The sequence below is a fragment of the Nomia melanderi genome, chromosome 14 (genome assembly GCF_051020985.1).
Source record: "Nomia melanderi isolate GNS246 chromosome 14, iyNomMela1, whole genome shotgun sequence".
NCBI lineage: Eukaryota > Metazoa > Arthropoda > Insecta > Hymenoptera > Halictidae > Nomia > Nomia melanderi.
The window spans coordinates 704539-728157 of record NC_135012.1 but is presented as its reverse complement, the minus strand read 5'-3'; the positions used below and the strand labels follow the sequence as shown (position 1 = coordinate 728157).

The window sequence follows — 23619 nt, the reverse complement described above, 5'->3', positions numbered from 1 at the left end:
CGGGACAGTGATATACGAGCCAGGGTATCTGTAATTCAAACTTTATGAACCATCGATCCCATCGTGACGAATCTTGTCAAATGTAAAATTCCTGCATAAAACTTTTTCCTCTAGAAAATAGCTTTCTCCTCCGCGTGGCTGGCGTAGACATTATCAAGAATTGCATTCGGTGCAATGTCTCACGATCTTAAACCATTAACACTTTGTCATGTCACTCGAACTCGGATGAATTTCATGCGTAATTTTGAAGTTTCATTTCGTCGATGATAACTTGATCGGTACGTTTTCAATCAATTATCGATAGAAACAAATCATCCTATAAGTAACGCTGTTACGAAAATAGCATTAAAAAAATTTTTTAAATATCATACAAAGCAATGATTAACCCTTTGCACTCGAGAGGTGACTCTCAGTCACTTGATTTGACACAGTAAAACTATAGAATGTGATATTTAATTTTAATTGGAATAAAACAGCTTTGTTCGTCGATGTACTGATTTCTCTCCGAATTAGTCTCAAAGAACATCGTCTTCGCTTCGTAAAGAAAATATTTAAAAATATAAATAAATGTTGTTAACTATTTCTAGTAAGAAACATCCGATTGCAAAGGGTTACTACGTCGACGATTAAAAAACAGTAACTATTGATACTTTCACACTACAAGCTAATAATTGTGAAACTCCAATGGTCATCATGAGAGCATTGCAGGTCGCTTAATCTGAGACCTCCCATAAAATGGCGACCTCCCATTCCCTAGGATAAACGAAGGCACGCGAGCACGTGCAACAAATCGGAATAGCAAAAGATAAGCCCGGGCTGCTCGTCTGCCTTTAGAGCAGCCATTATGCCTAACGATCGCCGATTCTACATACATTCCTTCAACCGTTCGTAAAACTTTCGTTGCACGCCGCCTCGTGGAAAGGAACAATAAGCGAATCATGCGATTTCCTCGTTAGCGAAAACCTCGCTCGACTATGTAAAACCACTGTTCGAATACCTAAGGAAACGTTATCCGCCATTTTGGTACCGGCAGACGCTTGAATTCCAGAAGAAAATGAAAATCTCCGATTTCTTTAACCCTTTGCGGACGAATGTCGACATTTCGGCGAGATGAAATGTTCATGTTTGGAAGACTAAGTTGCAGACAAGTGATTTAATTACTCGACAGTTAGAGTAATTAAATTATCAGCACGTAGTTTCCTTTTCTTCTATTGATTAAGCGATTGATAGATAATCTAGCTTCGTCTATTGAAGGTTTTATACATTAAAAACCTTCCTCCGCAAAGGGTTAAGTAATTCGCTGCTCGATAGTAAGATTCTAATGAAAATGACACTTTACGATTCCTTCGGAACACCGAGGACTAAAATTCCTCTTTTGGACCCAAGGATTCATTCCCGTCGTTAATTCCCAGGATGTCGGCGTACAATTAAATGAAATGATATTTTATACAGATAAATTCTAAGCATATTTCGTACAGTATTTTAATGGAATTGGTACTTCAGAGGTTGATATCGTTCGTTCGATCGAAGCGCCCCATTTTCCGAATGAAACCTTCCCGTTGATTTCCAGAAAAGTGCATCTTACGAGAAAATAGCGGCGCAACTGCAGCTAGCGATCGACAACGTCCTGTGGAACGAGGAGGAGGGCGTTTGGTTGGACTACGATCTGAAGAACGGACGTCCCAGAAAGTCATTCTACCCGTCGAACCTCGCGCCGTTGTATACGATGAGCTACAATCCGCAGTTGCGCGAAAAGTACGCGCTGAAGGCCGTGGATTATCTAAGATCGCAAAAGATCGATGATTACTTCGGTGAGTGATTAATTATTAACGATAATGCCAGTTTTGTGACTCAGTTTTCGTTATACTGAGTAGTTCTTTTAACCCTTAGCACTTCAGATAGTTTTGTAATTTATAAATTACAAGAAAAAAGATTAGAAAAATTCTATAATATTTCTTAGATCCTTTACTTCCCTTCTTAGTGCAAAATTTTGATGTGTGGAAAATCAAATAATTGTAGGGTAGTTTCTTTAAGATTCATTAAAATATCTAATATTATTCCTGGTGCAATATTGAAGCCTACAGAGTTTAATGGGTTAATTGAGTCGTTCAGAGAACAATATGGTTAAGTCCAGAAAAGAAGAATTGAGAAAGTTGATGCTCTGGCTTCTGAAATTATTATATAACATATTCGGAAAGTATAAAAGAAAGGGCTTTCTAACAGAACAAACGAAGAAACGAGGAAATCCTTTAGTAACTAAAAAAGCGTATTGTTTATCCCATTAAGATTTAGAAAAATCAGAAAATCGACTTATTCTTAGTTAATATTCTTTAAATTTTGAAATTCAAAGAAAGATTTAAAATCGGTAATAGAAGAATACCATTTGATTCGACCGCGAAAGAGTATAACCTGATTTACATTTCGTCTGTCAATTCAACGTTTACGTGATCGCCGCAGAAATCCGGGAGCAACGATAATTTTAACGACAGGAATTCAGGGCGAGTGTCCCGCTTGATTCGCATTTTAATTTCCACGCGTTTCGGCGCCTCCTCTTCGCCGGTTCGATTCAATTTAAACTTTCGTCAGACCCGAAGAAATCTCACGCCTCTCTCCCAGGAAGTTATTCCCATAAGAATGAAATCGAATGGAATCGAGATAAGAAACGAATGTTCACCTTTATATTCGTTCGGCTGCTCGAAAGAGCGTTTATCGGTGTCCGCGAATATGCGGCGAGCTACGTTACCTTTGGTCAACCGAAGATGCACCGGAGTATTAATAAATATCCAGTATTAACAATTCCATTCCCCTTTTACTAAATTCTCGGGTAATAAGTATTCAGGTTACGCGAAGGCTAATAATTCCAAAATCTTGACTCTATTCACAAATTATTACCATCGATATCATGATGGAATGAGACTAATTAAATGGTAACGAACGAGATCAATTCGAAAGATGCAATTATATCACAGCAATGAGATTAACGCGAGTCAAGCGATCAAAGAATCAAAATTTCTCGCAACGAAAGAAGATGTTCATTCTTCGCGAAGCTTCGAAGATCCATTCTTAAGATCCACGAGGATCCACGGTCTAATTATAATGCACGAGTCTTGTAAACGGAAGCCGAAAACCGGGAAGCGTCGTGACCCAGTTTTCCTTCCCCTTTCCGTTCTTCGCTCACGGAAACGCGCGCGTCTGGTAATAGTACATAGTAACAGCGAGAAAAAGCGCGCTGAGTCATTCGTCGCCATTGACCAGCGCACAGGTGCCGCGCGTGGGGTAGATCAGTGAAGCGACTCGCGAGAACGAAGACGCTCAGTGAAATACACCGAAATTATGCGCCGCATTAAGCGACGATATCTCGCCGACGAAAAATCATATCGGCGTGAAATACAAGCGGTTTCAACGGCCCCGATTTTCCGTTTCCGTTTACTTAATATCCGCGGGAACGGTTTTGAGAACGAAGCGGCGTGATTGTTGTACGAATAGCTTCCACGTGTCACTAGAAATAAGAAGAAGTTTCTTTAATCGAGATCTATAGATTATGAATTTAACAAACATAAATATTATTCAAATTGTTTGAATGCAAATTACATATTATCTCTCTGTTATCAATGATTATACCTTAGAGCACACGTTGACATAGAACAGCACTAGAACTTTTTCTTCTTATCGATAAATTATTAATAACAAAGTGGTTTGATCGTTCACAGTTCAGAAAGATATCGTAGGGCAAGGGGTTAAAGAAGTTAAAGGTGTTAGTTTGTACAAATAAGGGAAGCATACAGAAATCTGAATTATTTTTTAAGAGATGAATCAGTGAAACAGAAAGTGTTACTGAAATTTATTTATTTCTATGCGGTACGGAGCTTTGAACATTGAAGTAGATGAAAAAGTTTATTTCATATTGGATTTAGTAATGATTTCCGGTGTGTCTTATTTATCTACTTCAAAGTTGATTCTGAACAATTAGTTATCAGTCCCGTTCGAAAATAATTGTTATCTTTCGGAAGTTTACAACCGTTCGTTGAACGTTTCTTTTCGCAGGTGGCACACCCGCCTCTCTAGATTACACGGGAGAACAATGGGACTTCCCCAATGCGTGGCCGCCATTGCAGTCGTTCATTGTGCAGGGTCTGTACTGGACTGGCGTGGAAGAAGCGGTAGACTTTTCTATGGAGCTGGCGGATAGATGGCTCGCATCGAATTATATCGGCTTCGTGGAGACTGGGGCCATGTTTGAGAAGGTACGTCATCTAAGAAGATATTGTTCATTTAAGGGATTCCCTTTGCAATAATATTTTCACCCATAAATAGGCTACGATTTCATTGGAACCAGATGCAGTAGCTATAACAGTAGATTTTATGCGTTTCTAACAAAGTGCATAGGACATAGACGAAAGAAATAGTATACAAGTTTCAGAATACTATTAGTTTGTTTTTAATTTACTACCAGTTTTAACCCTTTGCGCCCGAGAGGTGACCCTCAGTCACTTGATTTGATGCAGGGAAACTGTGAAGTTGATTATTTAGTACTTTAAATTAAACTTTGTATTCCTATGTGAAATATTTAAATAAAATAGCTTCGTTGCTCAATTTATCTGTGATTTATCGTTAGATTAGTTTCGGACAATGTCGTCTATATCTCTTCGGAAAATCTTGAATATTTCCAGTGAAAAACTTTCGAGTGCAAAGGGTTAAAAGAAAGAATTCGTTATTATTGTAATCCTTGTTTCTTCATGTCACTTCTGCGAAGTTTCTATTCTGCATGAAAATCTGTTTGCATAAAAATGTCTACAAGACCGAAGAATTCAAAGGCAGTCGGATACAGGTTGACCGGGACACCGAGCAAAGGTAGAAGGAAGCACAAAGGTGGCACTCGCCTTGTAGAATCTATAACGCACATTTTCTCAATTTTTTCGAACATTCTGTGAAATCTTTTCCTAGCTTCTTCCTTTTTATATCTACGAAGAAACGGCTGCCGTCAGCAAACAGAATTTATATACTTCCCAAACAACGTGAAAGCTTTAGAAACTATTTCCTTAGGATCGTGTATCGATAGCAAGGAAAAGTTGAAAGCTGTCGAGAAGCACGCTCGACATAAATCCTTAGTTAATTCATCGTTTCCCGTACTCTTACTTTTCGCAGCAGTCTATTCGTATTTTCTCTGACGCGTATCGTGAAAGATAACCATAATTTATTCGATTCATCACACGAAATCATATTTCCAGTAACTCGACCATTACACTTGTCGAAGACTCAATCAAATTTTCGAACCGCACAGGAATACACCAAATTTCTATAGTGTGACTATTGTATAGATAATGAAAGAGTGGATCTTGTGTAATCGAGAACTAGGAATAAATATATGTATTTAACCCTTTGCACTTGAGAGGCGTCTTACAGTCGCCACCTGATTCGACGCAGCGAACTTATAAAATTTTCAATTCAATATTAAACCTTGTGTACTGTGTCAACACATAAAACATCGAAGTAAAATAGTTCTGTTTCTTAATTTATAGAAGATTGTGTTAGTTGCGAAAAATATCGTTAATACTTAGTCAGAAAGTAATGAATATATTTAATGAAAAATATTATTGAGTGCAAAGGGTTAATAAAATATGGAAACAAGACGGACAACACGTAAAAAGTACAACTTCATGCCACGGAGGCCAACACACGACTCTGCTCTCGCCACTCTCTCACAGGCATTGTCTCCCAAAAGTCATTCTCTCCCCCACAAGCATTCTTCTCACTCGCAGTCATCACAAACACTCGGATGCACCCCTGGAAAGCTGGCCCTGCGATCTTGGGCCCGCGACGTTGTGCAGGCCACTTTCCCTCGACCGTTTTACAGCCTGTCCTTCACTCACACTCATTCTTACATTCACTCTTCTTAAAAATACCTTAACCTACGCTAAAAATTCTAGATAAAGGCGTTTATTTCTCAAAGAATGTTCCCCCGGTCTTACAATGTTCGACCGGAGTAAAAGGTTAATAGTGTAAGTAGATTAATGGTAAGCAAGAAAGTCATAAAGTAAAATCAGTTATATTGGCAGCCAGGTATTGTAAGATCAGGTTATCTATTGCTCATTAGTTAAAAGAGAAAAAGAAGAAATAAAAGATGAAATAAAAACCAAGAAAGAGATGGCAAAATAAAAACGGATAAGAAGAATTAAAACCTGTGCCCCATCAATCTTATGATGTTAGTTATTAAGTTAGAAAGTTAGCAAGTCTAGTCAATATTAAAAGAATAAAACACAGTAAGTAGGCAGATAAAATTAATAGATAGATAGCTAGATAAGTCAATACGTGTTTAAAATAATAAATGGTTAGGTAGTTTAAGAAAAAATAAATAGATAGATACATAACGAAATAAATAAATAAATAAGATATATAGATCAACAAATAAGTAAAATAAATAAATCAATAAATAAATAAAATCAATAGATAAATCAGCAAATAAGTAATATAAATAAATCAATCAAATAAATAAAATAAATAAATCAATGACTAGTAAAAATCCGTTCTATCTAATTAAAATAAATTAAAATAAATGACTAGACAACAATAAGATATAATAAGGTCACATAGTTTTTAGTAAGATATTGTTTGTACTTACACTGCCCCGAAACAGAGAAGAGTTCTATGCCTATCATAATTTACATTTATTATGAAGCATTGCGATTAACCCTTAGCACTCCAGGTTGTTTTGTAATTTATCATTTTTACATTCACTCTTCTTCAAAATACATAGCATTTACAAGGCTTGCAAATGTTTATGTAAATACTCGCTCTACAGGATTGCAACTTTCGCACACAGGGTACTTTCGAGATCGTTCGTCCAAGAGAGTCGTCACTCTACATGCAAAAATAAATAGAGGGTGCAATGATAATTCTTAACGCGACATTTCGTTCCCGAAGCAACGTATTTATCCTTCCACACAGAATTTTGAAAGTGCACCGTGTACAGTTGATATTTCATTACGGTAAATGTGTTCCTTACTTTGGAAGCATAACGGTTAATATACACGAGATTCGAAAGGCAGCGTCGAGGCAAAAGATTGTATAATTGGAAAACTGTTCACGTAAAAACGGCGCAGATAGACTCGTTTAAGCAATTCCCGGCGAGTTCGTTCCTCTACGGTGCATTTCCTAAGAGCGTCGTAAAAGCAACGAAGAAGTTGATCTGATACCGTTTCCAGCAGAAATAAAATTTTCGCATTTCGCTCCGGGAGACCTAATGATTCTTTTGCGCTATAAACCATGCGAGGGGCGGTTTTCGTGTTGTAAAGTTCGATGATATTTTTATTGCCTAAATTATGATCGGAATCGAAGGTCCATTGATGAAACCATTTTAGCTGGATGTTAAATTCATTTTATTGGCGTCGTGTACGAGTGTCGTCGTAAAATACAGATTCCTTATCTTACACAGTAGTATAGATCGATACTATTCTGACATATTATTCGAGTACATGGAAGTATTCTTGTAACACATTAATATTTATTCAACAAGTGATTTGGCTATCAAATGATAGTAACGACAAAGTAATTTCCACGTCTCGCAGTAGTATAGCTCAATAATAAGCTACTAACTTTTAAGCACCAAACTTCAATGCGAGTGAATTACGAAGTTCTTTGTATAAAAATTCCAATATCTATACAAAAGGAACTCTCACATCACTGACTATCACGAGAATAATTCCATTAAGCAACTCTTCTATAGAGAATCAGAAATAAACGAACTATTAATTTTTTCACAATATTATTCCAGTCAATCTTTCAAACTCCATTTAAATACGCTTCCGCTAATTCCCTTATTCAAAACCTGAACTGCCTTTCAGGCTCTATGCACACCGTGGAAATTCAATTACAATATCAAACTGGCCACTACACCGAACAATTCCCTCGGACAGCAAAATAACAGCAGCCCTGCTCCCGCAAGCTCCCTACTAACCCTAACAAATGGGCCCCGACTCGTCCAATTTTATTCCCGCTTGTGAACGAGGCTTTGGCCGCTGGCCACGTTGACTGACATATGTCCGCCCCGAGGGAAAGTAGTCCGCAAGATGGATGCGTAAATCCGCGTTAAAGTATTCCCCCTTGAGCTGGCCGAGGGTACCGGGGCAAGATTCGATCGAAATGGGGCGAATCAGTGCCGGCCATTTTTCATCCGTCTATGATTTTTCAACGGAACCGTTCGGTCCGGCACGATACGAGTGTCGATTCAAGTATTAACCTCTTAGGCACGGCTGAATTTTGCGCGGGACTGTTTCTCTGTACGGCAAGAGTTCTGTACGGACAATGCTGGAATGAAGTTTTTGATGATTAAATTATAATTTTTCTGAAAGATATGATACACATAATTTAACTTTAATAATTTACTTTAATAATTAGTAATACAATTGGGTATGATCTATGATATATTGGTAGCGACGGAGCCACTATAGGTTAACCTTTTGCTAGAAATATTCAACGCTCTTTGATAAAATATAGACGGTGCTTGTTGCGACCAATGTAAATAATTTAGTCGATAAATTAGGGGACAAAGTAATTTACTATAACGCATCATTATGTGAAATATCAAAGCCTTTGTACTCGGGAGGTGACTCTCGCCACTTGGTTTGATACAGTAAAATTATAAAGTTTCATGTTTAATACTAAACTTTGTATAACTTTGATATTTCACATAATGATGCGTTATACAAAGTTTAGTATTAAACATGAAACTTTATAATTTTACTGTATCAAACTAAGTGGTGAGAGTCACCTCCCGAGTGCAAAGGGTTAAAGTATAGAAATATATTCCATTGCTTTAACAATAAATTCACGGCACCCGTCAATTTGACTGATACTGAATTTTTTAAACATTATTTAGTAACAGTTTCAGTCGATTTTAATTCGCGATTATGCGAATACGCCTTGCAATACTCTGGTTTTGAAGCTACGATTTCCGCGATTTATAGGCGAACACGTTTTCTAGGCACAATAGAATAAAGTGTAGAATAAACGTCCGTAATCTAGTGTTAAATTAATTCCATTCAGAAGAGCGTTCACGATGAAGCGTCGAGTAGAGTTATCAATTATTCAAGAGTGCTACTTCGTTCCGATCACCTTCGTAATGGCCCTAGAGAAATTAATTGGCGAAGTAAACACTGGCTTTACTGTTATGAAACATTCAAGAAACATGAACATTGATTCGAGCTATGGACTGAACAACTGAGATCGCGCGATTATCTCAGCTCCATTATAAACGCGGCAAAGCAAGCTATTCCGAATAACTTCCATCGCTCTTTCCGCTAGTGTCGAAGCTGCGAGAGAAGCGCAGTCTCTTTCTTACTCGGCGACACTCAGACAACTGGTCGCATAGAATTTTCACACTTCGACGGGATCGCAACGAACGAGAAAATTTATGAAGCTCCCTTCACTCCGGCGGGAGCTTACGGTGAAAAATATCATCACCGTTTCCCTTTTTTCTCCACTCTCGCGCGCTTTTTCACCGCTCGCAACCCTTTTCCTCCGCGAAAACAGACGCGTTACGGAATGCTTTTTGTTTCTCGAGGGCACTTCCCCTCATAGATTTCCATATTCTTCGTCCCGCGGGATTGAAAGTTATTATTCCCTTCGAAACTCATCGCCGACGGTAGTCGCGGCGAGTATCGGGCTGATGGGGACGATTCTACACGGAGAAATAAACGGAAAGTCTTATTTCTTTTTATCAGTGGTTTCATCTAATTTGACTTTGACCTTTATTGGATCATATTGTATTCGATATTCTGAATTCTATTAAATATTCGATTGAATCGATTCGTATCGGATCATTGAGCAGAAGTATGAAATAATATATGGAAATGAATGTTATATTTTCGTATTTAAAAATGTTTTTTTTCTTATTGTTAGTAATGTTATTTGTTTATGAGTTTGAACGTTTAGAATGTTTTATATAGAGTAGATACACTTTGTTTCCATTGGGAACGATTTTAAAAGAAAATTTCTTTGATGTTCGCTCATTTGTTGTTTGTGTAAGTGGAAACAGACAACTGCGCACAGATGGAATAACACGTTCTTGTGCGGTGGCAAGTGGAATAAAATATAGGAAAATATTTGACCTCGTATTTTCTGTTTCGTTTTCTGCGAGGAAACCCGCGGTTTTAGCGGATTACTGCGATACCGTATATAATATAATCCCCTCGTTGCTTCCACTTAATAGAAATAACATCGGTTTAAAGGAATTTGTTTCCATTCGTAGAAATAACATTGGGTCGATGGAATGTTGGTTTTGTACCTGTAACATGCTACGACATTACTGTATGTGAAATAACGCTAACATTTATTTTCCATTTTAATTATCGTTGTATGTCCCCGTTATTTTTCATAATATTGAAACTGCACGGGAAAAGTTTCCTGTACCATTCGACTGGTGCTCGTGGATTTTTAAAGATACTTACTGTTTTTAACCTTTTGAAACATATGCAAAAAATAATGAGTATATCAAACATGGCTTTTTAAAGATACTTACTATTTTCAACCTTCTGAAACATGTGCAAAAAATAATGAGTATATTAAAGTTGACTTTTCAAAGATGCTTACTATTGTTAACCTTCTGAAACATATGCAAAAAATATTGAGTATATTAAAAAGTTCACAAACTAGACAGATCTTCCCATCATCAATGAGAAGATATAAATATTATTTTCAAATACTATCTTCTCGTTGATGATGGGAAGATCTGTCTAATTTTGTCACCAGCCGATGATTGCCTATTTAAATTACAAACTTTTCGCAGCCAACTAGCCTAACATAACCCTTCACAGGAAATACTTTATTCAGGGTAATGTTAGTTGCCCAGGTCTCACCGCGTGGAGGTTGCTGCGAGTGGAGACCCCGGGAAATGGGTGGAAATTCAATTCCACCGACCTCCCTTTCTACGTCTAAGTCTTACGATTAACGCACTTATTTTTAACACTCATATCTCTAACTTAGCTTACCGGATAACTTAAATTATTACAATCACCGCAGTATAGGGAGTGAATCAAGGAAGAAGTCTTTGATTCGAGCATCATTCCAATCAGAGAAGAAGTCTCTGATTCAACAAGAGCAAGATGAGGGATTACAAACTTAATCCTAAGTTTAGCTTAGCGGATAACTTAGATTATCACAATAATCGCAGTATGGGGAGTGAATCAAGGAAGAAGTCCTTGATTCGAGTATGAGACGAATCAGAGAAGAAGTCTCTGATTCAGCAAGAGCAAAGCCAAGGATTACAATCTTAATACTAACTTACTTTAGATTTACAATACAACAAATTGGTCGCAGATATGTCGAACAATTATCGGGCCAAGGAGCAAAGGGAGTGAATCAAGGAAGAAGTCCTCGATTCGAACGTGAGAGAAATCAGAGAAAAAGTCTCTGATTGAAAAAGGCAAAATCACGGTGACGCGAAGCAAACCGCGATCAGACCAGTCAGACCACCGTGCCGAGTTACGATGCTCCCTCGCCTACAGAACAGAGGATGATCTCCACCGGCGCCAGCGTTCCCCCGTTAACTTCCCAACGCCCCGTCCTCAGAGAGGACTAGAGACGGATTACAAAGAAGTAGGATCTCCGTGACAGTTATGGCTTCGATGGGCACAGGCGAACCGGTCGCCCTTCCCACGGAGTGCATATCGGCAACATGGTACCGATCCGGACCCCACCATCATGATCTAATGAGTCGGTCACACCGAGGTACGAGAGCGGCAGAATGACTGATATGACGCGCGGCCCGATACACTTGCATGCATGGCTAAGTGAACCGGAAAGAGTGAACAAGCGGAATCATCTGAAAACTAAAGAATAATTACTCGTCATATTTATACAAGTTCGCAGCCATTGGCCTAACAGCATCCTCGATGGGAAGTACTCTTCGGCGATGCTGCTAATTTCCAGGTCTACCGCGTGGAGGTTGCTGCGGGGGGCCCTGGGAGGTGGGTGGAAAATTCATTTCCACCGACCTCCGTTTCTACGTCTAAGTCTTATCTTTAACACACTTATTTTTAACGCGCTTAATAATCCCACGATGGCTGTTTTCTTTCTTGAGTCTGAAATGAAGTGTCCCACGGCGGATAATCGATGTCTTCTTTCGCACGCTTATTTCTAACTTACCATAGCCTTATCGGATAACTTAAATTACACAATCATCGCAGTAAAGGGAGTGAATCAAGGAAGAAGTCCTTGATTCGATCATCATTCGAATCAGAGAAGAAGTCTCTGATTCCACAAGAGCAAGATCAGGGATTACAATCTTAGTTCTAACTTAGTATAGCCTTAGACTATACATGGGTCGCAGTTGCCGAACAATTATCGGGCCAAAAACGGACACAAATACGAAGCAAGAAAGAAGTCCTTGATTCGTTTGAAACTAAAGAAATCAGAGAAGAAGTCTCTGATTAAAAAGCAGCAAATGAGAGTGACGCGAGCAATCCGTAGTCGAAGCAGTCAACAACCAGCGCGCCGAATCACGATGTCCTCGCCTACGGATCAGAGGATGGTCACGGGCCAGCACCAGATTCCCATTAACTTCAGAATTCCGGAGAATTCGAAGTAGGATCCCGATACTGACTGCCGCGATGGACGATGGGCGCGAGCACCACCGCCCTACGGTGCGTACCACCGGTAACCTTTCAACTCAGACACCGATCTCAAACACGGCGGAACTGGCTGCTTTGACAAACGGCCGATTACTTGCACAACATGGCAACGTGAATCGGAATAAAGAGAGACAAGCGAATTGAAGTTAAAGGATAATTGCTCGACACGGTTTTACCCCCATTACTCTTTGCGAATCAACGTAACCCTTTCCTCTTTTCTTCGTTTCTCAACCGCGATCTCAACTCTTGCTAATAATATTGAAATAACAACGATACAATTTATTTAAAAAATATCTCGATAAGGAATCAAAGATTGACAGACAGTTAAATTCTGTTTGAAATCTTCACCGCGAGTTTGACAGTTATTGTAAAGCGAGACGTTAGTACAAAGTTTCTGCGAGATTATTCGGTTGTTAGTGACAATATATAATTATTGCACGTCTAGTTTTAAAACCGTACCCGGAAACGTGCGAGAACGACGACAAAAAACGACAGAATTCTTTCGCGAACGGCAACGAGAAAGGACAGAGGTCCTTCGCGAACGGTGACTCACGGTGAACTAATGAAATTTCAGAATCTTCATCGCTGATCGGCGATATTCGGCAATTTCCGGCAATTTCCGGCCTTGTTCGCTAGCGGTCCTTATTATTATTCTTTCGGATATATAATTGTAGGAAAAATTTGAGGAATTTTATGGGGTTTACCATTTCTGCGAAATGGACTGTGTACTTAATCCTATATGAAAAGGAAATTTCGAAGGACTAGCAGACAAGCTTATCAAATTCCTGGAATTAACCAACGATGGGTCACGTTCAGTGCGAAAATATTTGATGACGCACTGCTCATTGGAATTTATATTCTATCGCCATTTATTTAATCTTCTGTGGAATTTTAAGTAGCAGAAATTGAATCGTATATTCACCGACCCCCATAAATTCCTTTTCAAACTAAACTTACTTTGATCTCGGAAGCTATTGAACGTTGGTCTCATATTTACTAGGGTTTCTTTATTCGATCTAGACAGATGTACACGCCCTATCATTTGTGCGCGATAGTTTGGAGACACTCTGTATATAAAACGAAACTGATTAACTCGAGAAAGACCGAAAGATCGCAGGAAGATCGACTACCCGAGTTCAGCGACTGAATTTCCGGGTAACGTGGAACGAGAGGGAAATCATTCTGTGTCACATATCGATTCCAAGGGGCGACATAATTTATCGAAGTCAGGGATTATCGGTTCGCAAGCGGGAAGAAAGTCGTAAGAACGGAGACGCGCGTTTTCCCGTGGGGATTTCTCGCTTGGCTGTCATTGTCACCGAACGCGTCGCGTTAGTTGCATAATCAATGACAGTTTCGAGCGTTCATTGGGGTCGTTTGAACTTTCGAACCCGCGTCGCCGGCCTTTGTTGTCGCCGCGACCGGCGGGAAAGGGGAAGAAAAACGCGGATCGTTTCATGTGTCGGGGATTTATGCCGATCGATACCCGCCTCCGTCCGATACTGGGGCCGATACTAGTGTAGAATGAAAGATGGCGGTTATCAGGTGGGATTTAAGCGAACGCCGGGGCCAATAGGAAATTAAAAATCGTTTTATCGATACCATTCTGATGATATATTCGATCCGCCTGGAAATATCGGGGCTGGAGAAGAATGATTGAGGGCTAAGCCGATTCTGTCAAGAATTGATAGGTTTGCTGTTGAAATTAATTCTATGAATTAATTATTTTCGGGATTGTCGCGGCAATAACGAGAGAAGATCGAGCAATTATTCTTCTTCTGGCGACATTGGGAGTGAATGAATTAGCGCTTTGATATTTCAAGAGAGATAATGTTATTATGGAAATAACAAGGAAACTGCGAACCCTCCTGAATATTCAACAGTGTAGACAATGATTCATGGCAGGGATAATTAAATAGAATTTAACAGGGACTGCACTTGATACTAGAACAACCGACAACGGATTCCGTTAGAATATTTTGGGAAACGGAATGCTAGATGATCCTGTTATCTTCCAAGCGTTTACGCTACGTTAACTCGCTTGCGCGGATACTCTTTTGTTCCTTAATGAGCGAGAATAATTACAACTGGGTCATCATCCTCGGAGTATGTCGGAGTCGCAAAAATTTCAACGGAATCTTCTTTGTAACTTGAGACTCGTAACACGCGATTTACATACGGAATACGCACATCTTACGCTTGGAAGTCCAGATTTACGTTTTAATCCTATTTCGTTGCTTTTGGCGCGCGCCCCAGCAAATTAATGCGATTAATTTGCTTGTGAACGAGAGACCTAACGCGAAGAGATGCAAATAGCGCCGAGAATGATAATGAATTTCTAAGTGGCGTTCTCGCGATAATTTCGTCCCGCTGCTGATTAAGAGATTAGAATTTCGTCCTGGTCGAGTGTTCTTCCGGCAAGATTGTCTTTAACGTACTCGTTCAATATCAGATCACGATCCTTAACGGTTATAGTACGAAAACGTTATCGATATTTACTAATAGAAAATATTATCTATGGATGTACCAATAATTACACAATAATGTTCATTATATTCGTATCAAGAATAATTACATTTTCAATCAAATTAATAATCCACCGATGGAGTTTCGATTACGTTTACTCTGATTGTTCCATTCATTATAATTAATTGATATACTTATCGACGAATCCGTTGATAAAATCGTCGATAAATCTATTGTATAAGTTACCGATGTATTTGTCGATACCTTCGGTAGACTTTTCGATAGATACCGATATCATATTCCTCTTCTCCCTCTCTTTCCCTCCCGTATTTTCTTCTCAGTTACTTGTCACATAATTAGGTGTTTGCGAGGCGTCCTTAATGTCGCCGCCCCAACGAAAAGTTAACATCGGATGATCCCCGACGATCGTCGCGTGACTTAATTACTTTCTCCGGAGGGGTTGGCCAGCTTTGAAACAAGAACGCGTGATTACTTACTTTAATTACTCTTTTAATTACAGTACGACACAAGAACTCCCGGCCGTGGCGGCGGCGGCGGAGAGTACAACGTTCAGACGGGCTTCGGTTGGTCGAACGGCGTGATCTTCGAGTTCCTTCATACTTACCCCGAACTGCGGTATGAGAACAAGACGTTCTTCAAATAGTAGCAGGTACGAAATTAATATCTGATTTTCATTGTTCCAACTATATTATTGTTTCTCAAAGATTCGAAGAATTTTATACATTGCTCTGTGGAAATCGGCCTGAGAAGATTGGAGGGGTGGTTTATCATCAGCTAAAAAATTTATAGATATATAATGGAATATATAAATTTTTTTATACATATATATATATATATATAGTATAATATATATATATATATAAATACTATATATTATATACTATATTGTATAGAATATACTATACTATACTATGCTATATATATAAAAAAATTATATAGTATATACTATATTGTATAGAGTATACTATACTATACTATACTACTATAGTACATAGTATATATTATATAGGAGAACAGTCGAGGAAAATTATTTATCGTTGTTCGTGTCATCAGGATCTTAGAAAATCACTTTTTATTTGATTGCCTAGATATAGCGTTTACTTGGATCATGATCGTAGTTTCCATAAAGAATTTGCTGAAAATATTATTCGGAGCATGCAACGACGTAATTAGTACTCTATTCCAGCGTGTTTAGTACAATCGCGCGCTCCGCGAATGCGTAGAGTCGCATAGAATCTGCAATCTGCTCGAGGCTGGATGTAAACAGAGTATTCCGTATATTGATAGGAGTGGTTTGGCAGCACTTATTGGATCTTGATACATTCCTCGCATATTCGCAACGCTCCGATTCTCTTGGTTGCTCGTCTACACGGTGTACTGCTTGTCACGGGTCGATCATTGCAAAGAAAACTGCTTAAAATCTTTGAATCGGTTTCCAAAAACCATCAATAGAGTACAAGGGAAATAATCTCTGAAATTAGTGAAAGAGATTTTGATACATTTTTTGAGAACAGGATGAGAATAGTCTCGAAAATTTCTGAAACAATTTATGGAATGTCATCGAAAGTAATATTAAGGAATTCTTCGTTAGTTTAAGGAGTCTTATTATTATCGTAACGTTACTTTTGTTTTCTAGGTTTTATTGACGGCTATGCAACGCGTATTTTCCAACGAATCTAGTCTATACGGAAAACAGGGCAACGCGTTTTATAAAACCCACCGTCACAGGTCCAATGCGAGTCGATCTATATCATAAGGAAATTACTGTGCCTCGATGTGTCTACGAATTGTGGTCGTCTGTTCGGTGAATCGGGATTCTTGTCTGCGTTAATGTAGGTACAGGTATTTCTCCGCTATCATTAATCGCTTACAAGCCGTCGATTATCATGTACAAGATCTTTTCGAGGTCTCTGCATTCATGCCGACTGTGTTAAGTGCCTATTGTCTGACTTTCGACAACTGTGTTCATCACTTGCCGATAATCGACTAAATTACGAAAGAGGAGCATACTTGTTCGATTAAAAATTAAACGGTCGCTGCGTTATCTTCTGCCAGCTTTTCTCCGATGATTAGAATAATTCTCTGATATTAGAATAATCAAATCTCTTGAAATTTGTACTTAATATTATAAGCTATTCAAAAACAACAAGGCCTTTTAAGCGTTAGATTGTAAAATCTAAGTGATGAATTGTAAGTGACTCTCGAGTTGTCCATTCGTCAACGCGATTAACTTCGTAAAGTAGATGATAGAGAAAATCGATGGAATATAATTTAAATATCAACCGATCACTTTGGCGCTAATATCCAGGGGTATTAAAAAAGTTGTCACGCAACGGATTCCAACGCAGGTTTCAACTTTCGTGCAATATTCAAATTAATTTACTGAAAAACATACGCACGCCACGATCAAGTACAAACTTTAACAACGAAATTATTATCAACGTGTCAACGCTACAATCATTGAAATTCTTTCCATTTCCGTTTGCCATAGTAGCGTAAGTTCATTGTGGTCCATTCCATAGTTGATTTCCGTAGAAATGTTGAATTATACATTCCTCGTATATAGAAAACTGTGAAGGAAGTATACGGCAATTTTGTTGCGCACTTTTTTAACGTAGTCGAAGGAACATTGAGAGATCGAGTTGCAAATGGATCGCGAATCGACGAACGTCCAATCGTTCGGTTGAATTCAACGCGGTACACGTTGATGTACGAGCAGCGAGCACAAAGTATAATTTTCGCGTGTAACTCGTCAGTATTGTAATTTTAATAGCTAGTTGTTAAACGGTGTGTCGGCGCGATCTTTTTCGCACGTTCCCGGTGGTTCTGCAGGAAAAAAACGGCCTCCGACGTTCCCCCGTGTTCCCGGGGGAATTGTCACGGTGTTGAGTGTGAAAATATATATAGGGAGAGAATGTTGTTAAAGAAATCAATATATATTATGTATATTTTTATTATACTGTTAACGTGAATTCGACAAGAATAGCTAAGGAAAAACCGTGTGTGTATTACAAATAAAGAAGAGGGTATTTTATGATGGTTAAAAAACCATCTGATTCTTTCTCGAACCTGCTCTCCCGATTCCATGACTCCCGTTTCTATCTAACCTTACGTTCCATAATAATTTTAACACGTTCAGCGCCGGCCTCGCGATAATGCGGGATTTTTAATTTATCATTTAACCCTTTGCACTCGAAAGTTTCTCACTAGAAATATTCAATATTCTTCGATGAGATACAAACGATGTTCTTTGAAACTAATTAACGAGGAAACATGTATAAATTAAGAAGGAAAGTTATTTTATTTCAATATTCCATATATTGATGCATCATACAAAGCTTGATATTATATATAAGACTTTATAATTTTGCAAATCAAATCAAGTGGTGACTGAGAGTCTCCTCTCGAGTGCAAAGGGTTAATTGCTATGTTCATGCAACATTTTAAATATGTACAACACAAATTCAAAGTAAAATTCACAAAATAGAATTCCTTATTCTCTTCTGTAAGTTAGAAATTTTGGTTTAATTGATGTTTAAAAATGTATCAATATAATCATTGATGATCCCGTTTCTAGTAGCTGAAGTTTAGCCGGCGTTCAATGTATTAAACTTGTTTTACTTTTAATTTCAATTTAATGTGTGCACATTTAGGACGTCGTCAAAGTGTAAGACACTTAAGACAATGTTAGAAAGACACAAAAATGTTAGGAATCTGTCCGAGGGTGTTCATTGCACAATGTCTTGCCAGTTGCGAGGAGGAATGACACGTTCGAGGCGGAAGTGGTGGAACAGCTGGCCTCCAAAAACTTCAACTCTGGCCTGCCACTGCGTACCATGAAAAGCTTCGTTTTCCAAAGTTTCCACCGCATCCGAACGGAGAAGTTTCGATGGTCGTACAGAGAAAGAGATAAGAGGAAAGGTGGAAAGAGAGAGAGTGAGTGAGTGATGAGGAGGAGGGAGGAAGAGACAGGTAGTATCCATGCACCAGCATTTAAATTGAAGTTTCTTATAGTACTACCAGAATTATAGGTACACATACGTTTAACACCCTTTGTCCTACAATATCGTGCCAGACTTATGGTGAATATTTCATTTTGTGCAGTATTTAATTTATTTTTTATTCTACTCATGAATATTCGTTAGTAATTCAGAAAGTCATTTATTAACCAGTCGATAACGTGTAGGGACTGATTTTTGTTTCATTGAAAGATTGTATTCTTTATGCACGAAGTATGCGCATTAAAAATTGAATATTTAGGAAAAATTCATGTCAGGTCTATCCTAGTTTCGATGATAGAATAGTGTGACCATCTGCCCACAGTGTTTAGAAGCTGATCGAGTAGCTTGGCTGTTTTGCCACAGATGTCGACACTATTCACTATTTCTAGTAATATGTAGCATTTTATTAAAGGTTGAAACAATTTACGGTTGCCAATCAGTTGTTTACGAGAACATTGCAGCAGGAGAATTTTGTGAAGAGTGTAAATGGAATATTATTTGTACTGTTAACTAAGGACTGAATTGCTCTTACGATTTTTCAACCGGCGACATCTTTTGGATGCGAAGCATTAAATTGAGTACCATTATTGGTAAACACTTGCTAAGAGAATTAAATACGTTACCGACAAGGATCAACTGGACATTCAAAAAATTATCAGTACGATACATAATGCTTTCCCAAGGACGTGATATAAATGACTTTAATTATCTCTTGTTTCACGCAGTATCTAACATATCGTTGCTTTCATCAAATTACTCAAATTACTTGCAGACTGTGCATGTACCATCTCCATTATACTTCCGCGTCAAATTATACGTGTGGTACGTACGTCCGTTACATTTCATGCATTCTGTGTAACCACTATTCACATCTGGGCCAAATTTATAGCAATAATTCTTTCGAACGACGGACAAATTTAATTACACGTTTAATTTAACCAATAATATCCGCATGAATTAAATCGAATCATTGCACTCACGCGTGATACATAATTAAATATCATTGATTCATTTGATATGCGAAAGGAACTTGTTCACATTGACAATTAATAAATATGTTACTCCTGTTTACAAATCTATAAAAAATGTCTTGGTCCCAAATGATTAAAACTGTTACGAAACCTTTACACTCGATTACACTCGACATTCTTCATTTTACTTCTCATTATTGTTACTAATATTACATGCTGCTCGATACTTCGCTCGAAAAATGCACCGAGAAAAAAAACATATTCTCTCCGAAATACAATTCGATCGAAGGAAAGTTCTTATCCGATAAATTGCGCTACGGAGTGACAAGAATATCGGGCGCAATAGAATTTTCACTCACGCCATAATCCCATCGGGCATCGCAGTTAAACCCCGTACAATCTAATACCCGGGGAAATCTCGACCGACGGCTGAAACCGTACGAAAATCGTTCGTCGCGACTATTTTATACATCGCTGTTTGGTGCGCGCGCGCGCGAGATCGCCGCCTGTAATTTAACACAATTCCAGGCAATAAAATGAAATTGGAAAATGTAACAGTACCTTTCGATCCTCCGCGCTGACTTTGTAATAAGTAGCGGCCCCGTCAAATTGCAATTCAAGAGGTAAACTCTATCGAACGGAAAAATAAAACGTAACAAATTCAACGCCGTTTCGGTTATACTCAAAGAAAACCTGCAGTTTCATTCGAGTTTAAGACATGTAAATTTCTCTGCTGTCTATTGTTCTCCACAAATTTCCGAATAATCCTTGATCAGTTCCTGAAGCACCAGTCAGACTACCAGATGTGTCAAATTGACTCGTTCTTACCTTCTTTCCGAATTATTAAACAGATAACGGATGCTTCTCTGCGGAATTACTAAAAAAATTGAAATTAAATAATACCAATAATAATAATAATAATAATAATAATAATAATAATAATAATAATAATATGAATAATATGAATAATAATTGGTATTACAATTGAAATTTAGTAATACTCAAACTGAATCATAAGCTAATTAAAATTTTAGTAGCTGTATTCTTAGAGTTCCTATAGAGCAATTTCGAAATGTTGATTTGACTGCTCGGTTGTAGTGTTAAAAACTGTGAAAAAAAGTTATAAATATATCTATACAGTACTTATTATATAACTTAATTGCTTCAATCTCGTCACTAAATTTTCACGTGCTGCCACTGACTATAGTGTAAGATTATTCGTATAATCCCTAATAATCGGCAAAAATCATTCATTCTCTAAAGAGTTCACAAATAAAATTTGCCGCTCTCGTACACCAACGGGCCCATAACGGTACGTATTATTCGAATTCTCCATGCAACACCATAAACATCGGCTTCACTCGTGCCAGCTGTCATTCGTGGACGCACTGGCAAGTGAATCGAAAAGATATTCACACGCGTAAAATTCCATTCTCGTCCTGTTATTACGTGATAAAGTAGATCGAACGACGCGTTTGCTCGAATGTGCCGATCGAACAAGTTTAAAAAGGCGATATGGAACCGGAAACGTTAACAGCGCGACGATTCGATGGATTCCGCGGCGATCGAGGGTGAAAAATGTCCCAGGATATGAACGGTCTTCGCGGAATCTGTTATCGGGGATAATCGAACTATAAGACCGGGATTGTTCGAGCGATTTACGTACACACGAAGTGTTACACGTTTTTTCTATTCTTTGAAACATTTAACCCTTTACACTCGAGAGGTCACTCGATTTGATTTGCAAAATTATAAAGTCTTATATATAATCTTAACTCTTTGCACTCGAGAGGCTCCTTCCAGTCGCCATTTTATTTGACTGAAGAAAATTTTAAAATTACAAATTCAATATTAAATTTTATACAATCTACGAACATATGGAATATCGAAATAAAATGGTTCTGTCACTTAATTTATGCAAGGTATTTCTTTATGTTAATTGCAAGAAATATCATTGACATTTCATCAGAAAGTAATGAATATTTATTGAGAAAAATACTCTCGAGTGCAAAGGATTAAGCTTTGTATGATGCATCAATATGTGGAATATTGAAATAAGATAACTATCCTCCTTAATTTATATATGTTTTCCTCATTAATTAATTTCGAAGAACATCGTCTATCTCATCGGAGAATATTGAATGTTTCTAGTGAAAAACTTTCGAGTGCAAAGGGTTAACATGTTCACTGCCACGGGAAACTCGAAAGTTTCGTATAACGTTCATTCTTTCGTAGTATAGGTGAATAGGAAGAATTATTAATTTATTTGTGTTAATCCCTTGCGGACGAATGTCGACATTTTAACGAGATGAAATGTTCATGTTTCGAGGACCAAGTCGCAAACAGATGATTTAATTATTCAAAGAGCGAGAGATCAACGCGTTTCCATTTCCTATATTAATTAAGCGGTTGATATAATTTAGCTTCGTCTGCTGAAGGTTTATAATTGTTTTCTAGCAGTTCAAACGCATCGAGTATCAGTGATTATAGCGGTCAGCCTGTTAATGACGCGAATAATATTACTAGCAAAATGTGGAGCTGAGAAAAATAACTGTAAAGCAGGTTGAACTCATTTAGAAATTAAAGAGAGGTTTCTGAACTTTACATTGGTAGTGACGCGCAGTCGTTAGTACTTTCTGTATCCAATTCCGCATTGAATAACCTTTCAGAAAGAGTCCGTAGAGATCCTCATTATTTCCGTGAGAGAAAACTTTTAAAATATTTTGCAACATTTTTCTAGCAAAATGTATGGACACGTTAGCAGAATACGCCGGTGTTCCATTTGTCGAAAATAAATCCGAGGCGGAAAAACTTCCGCAAAAACAGTGCCGAAAGTACTGTTATCACCGAAGCATATTCGCCCTTACATATTTTAACGGCATGCGTCACGGAAATAATATAATTATGAGCCGCGGTTGCTGCGACTCGTTTTTTAACGCAGCTATCCCCTCTTAAAGTATGAAACGGCTCGCCGTAATCGCGATAGCTGTGTAGGAAATTGAGGATTACCGGGAACAGTTGATACAAACGGTGTCGTAAAGTCTATGAAACGTGGCCGGGAAAATTTTTAATATAAGGGGACCGACTTGAACGCAACGTCGAATCGAACGTTTCATTTATCCCACGTTCATATATATTCTTACGTCTCAATCACCCCTTAACGGACATTGCACTAAGAAATTGTCGAGGTTGCAATTGGAATGAAATGAAAATTAATTGGATGTTTCCCATGATCTTTAAGCCGACACGTTGGATTAACACAGTGAACGCCGGCGAAATTTCAGCTACTAGAAACGGGAGTGTCGATGATTATATTAATATATTTCTAAACATCGATAAGGAATTCGATTTTATCGTTTTAGTTTGGATTTGTGCTATACGTATCTAAAATATTACATTAAAATATAGGACTAGCAATTAAGCGGTAGACTAAAATGTGTTAACCCTTTGCACTCGAAAATATTTCGTTAGCAATACTTAACATTTTCTAACTAGACAAAGACGGTGGTTTTTTTTAATGAATTCAAAGAAAAA

The 23619-nt window shown here is 38.1% G+C and overlaps 1 protein-coding gene across 1 annotated transcript in view; it reads left to right on the top strand.

The window, feature by feature from the left end:
- LOC116429265 (trehalase) overlaps window positions 1-18161 on the top strand; it is a 56209-nt gene extending 38048 nt beyond the window's left edge. Inside the window, exons 7-10 of the mRNA XM_031982033.2 lie at window positions 1571-1811; window positions 4045-4244; window positions 15613-15762; window positions 16750-18161. Of these exons, the coding sequence (XP_031837893.1) occupies window positions 1571-1811; window positions 4045-4244; window positions 15613-15756 (585 nt within the window). The 3' untranslated portion in view covers window positions 15757-15762; window positions 16750-18161. The remainder of the gene's footprint in view (window positions 1-1570; window positions 1812-4044; window positions 4245-15612; window positions 15763-16749) is intronic.
- The last annotated feature ends 5458 nt before the right edge of the window (window positions 18162-23619 follow it).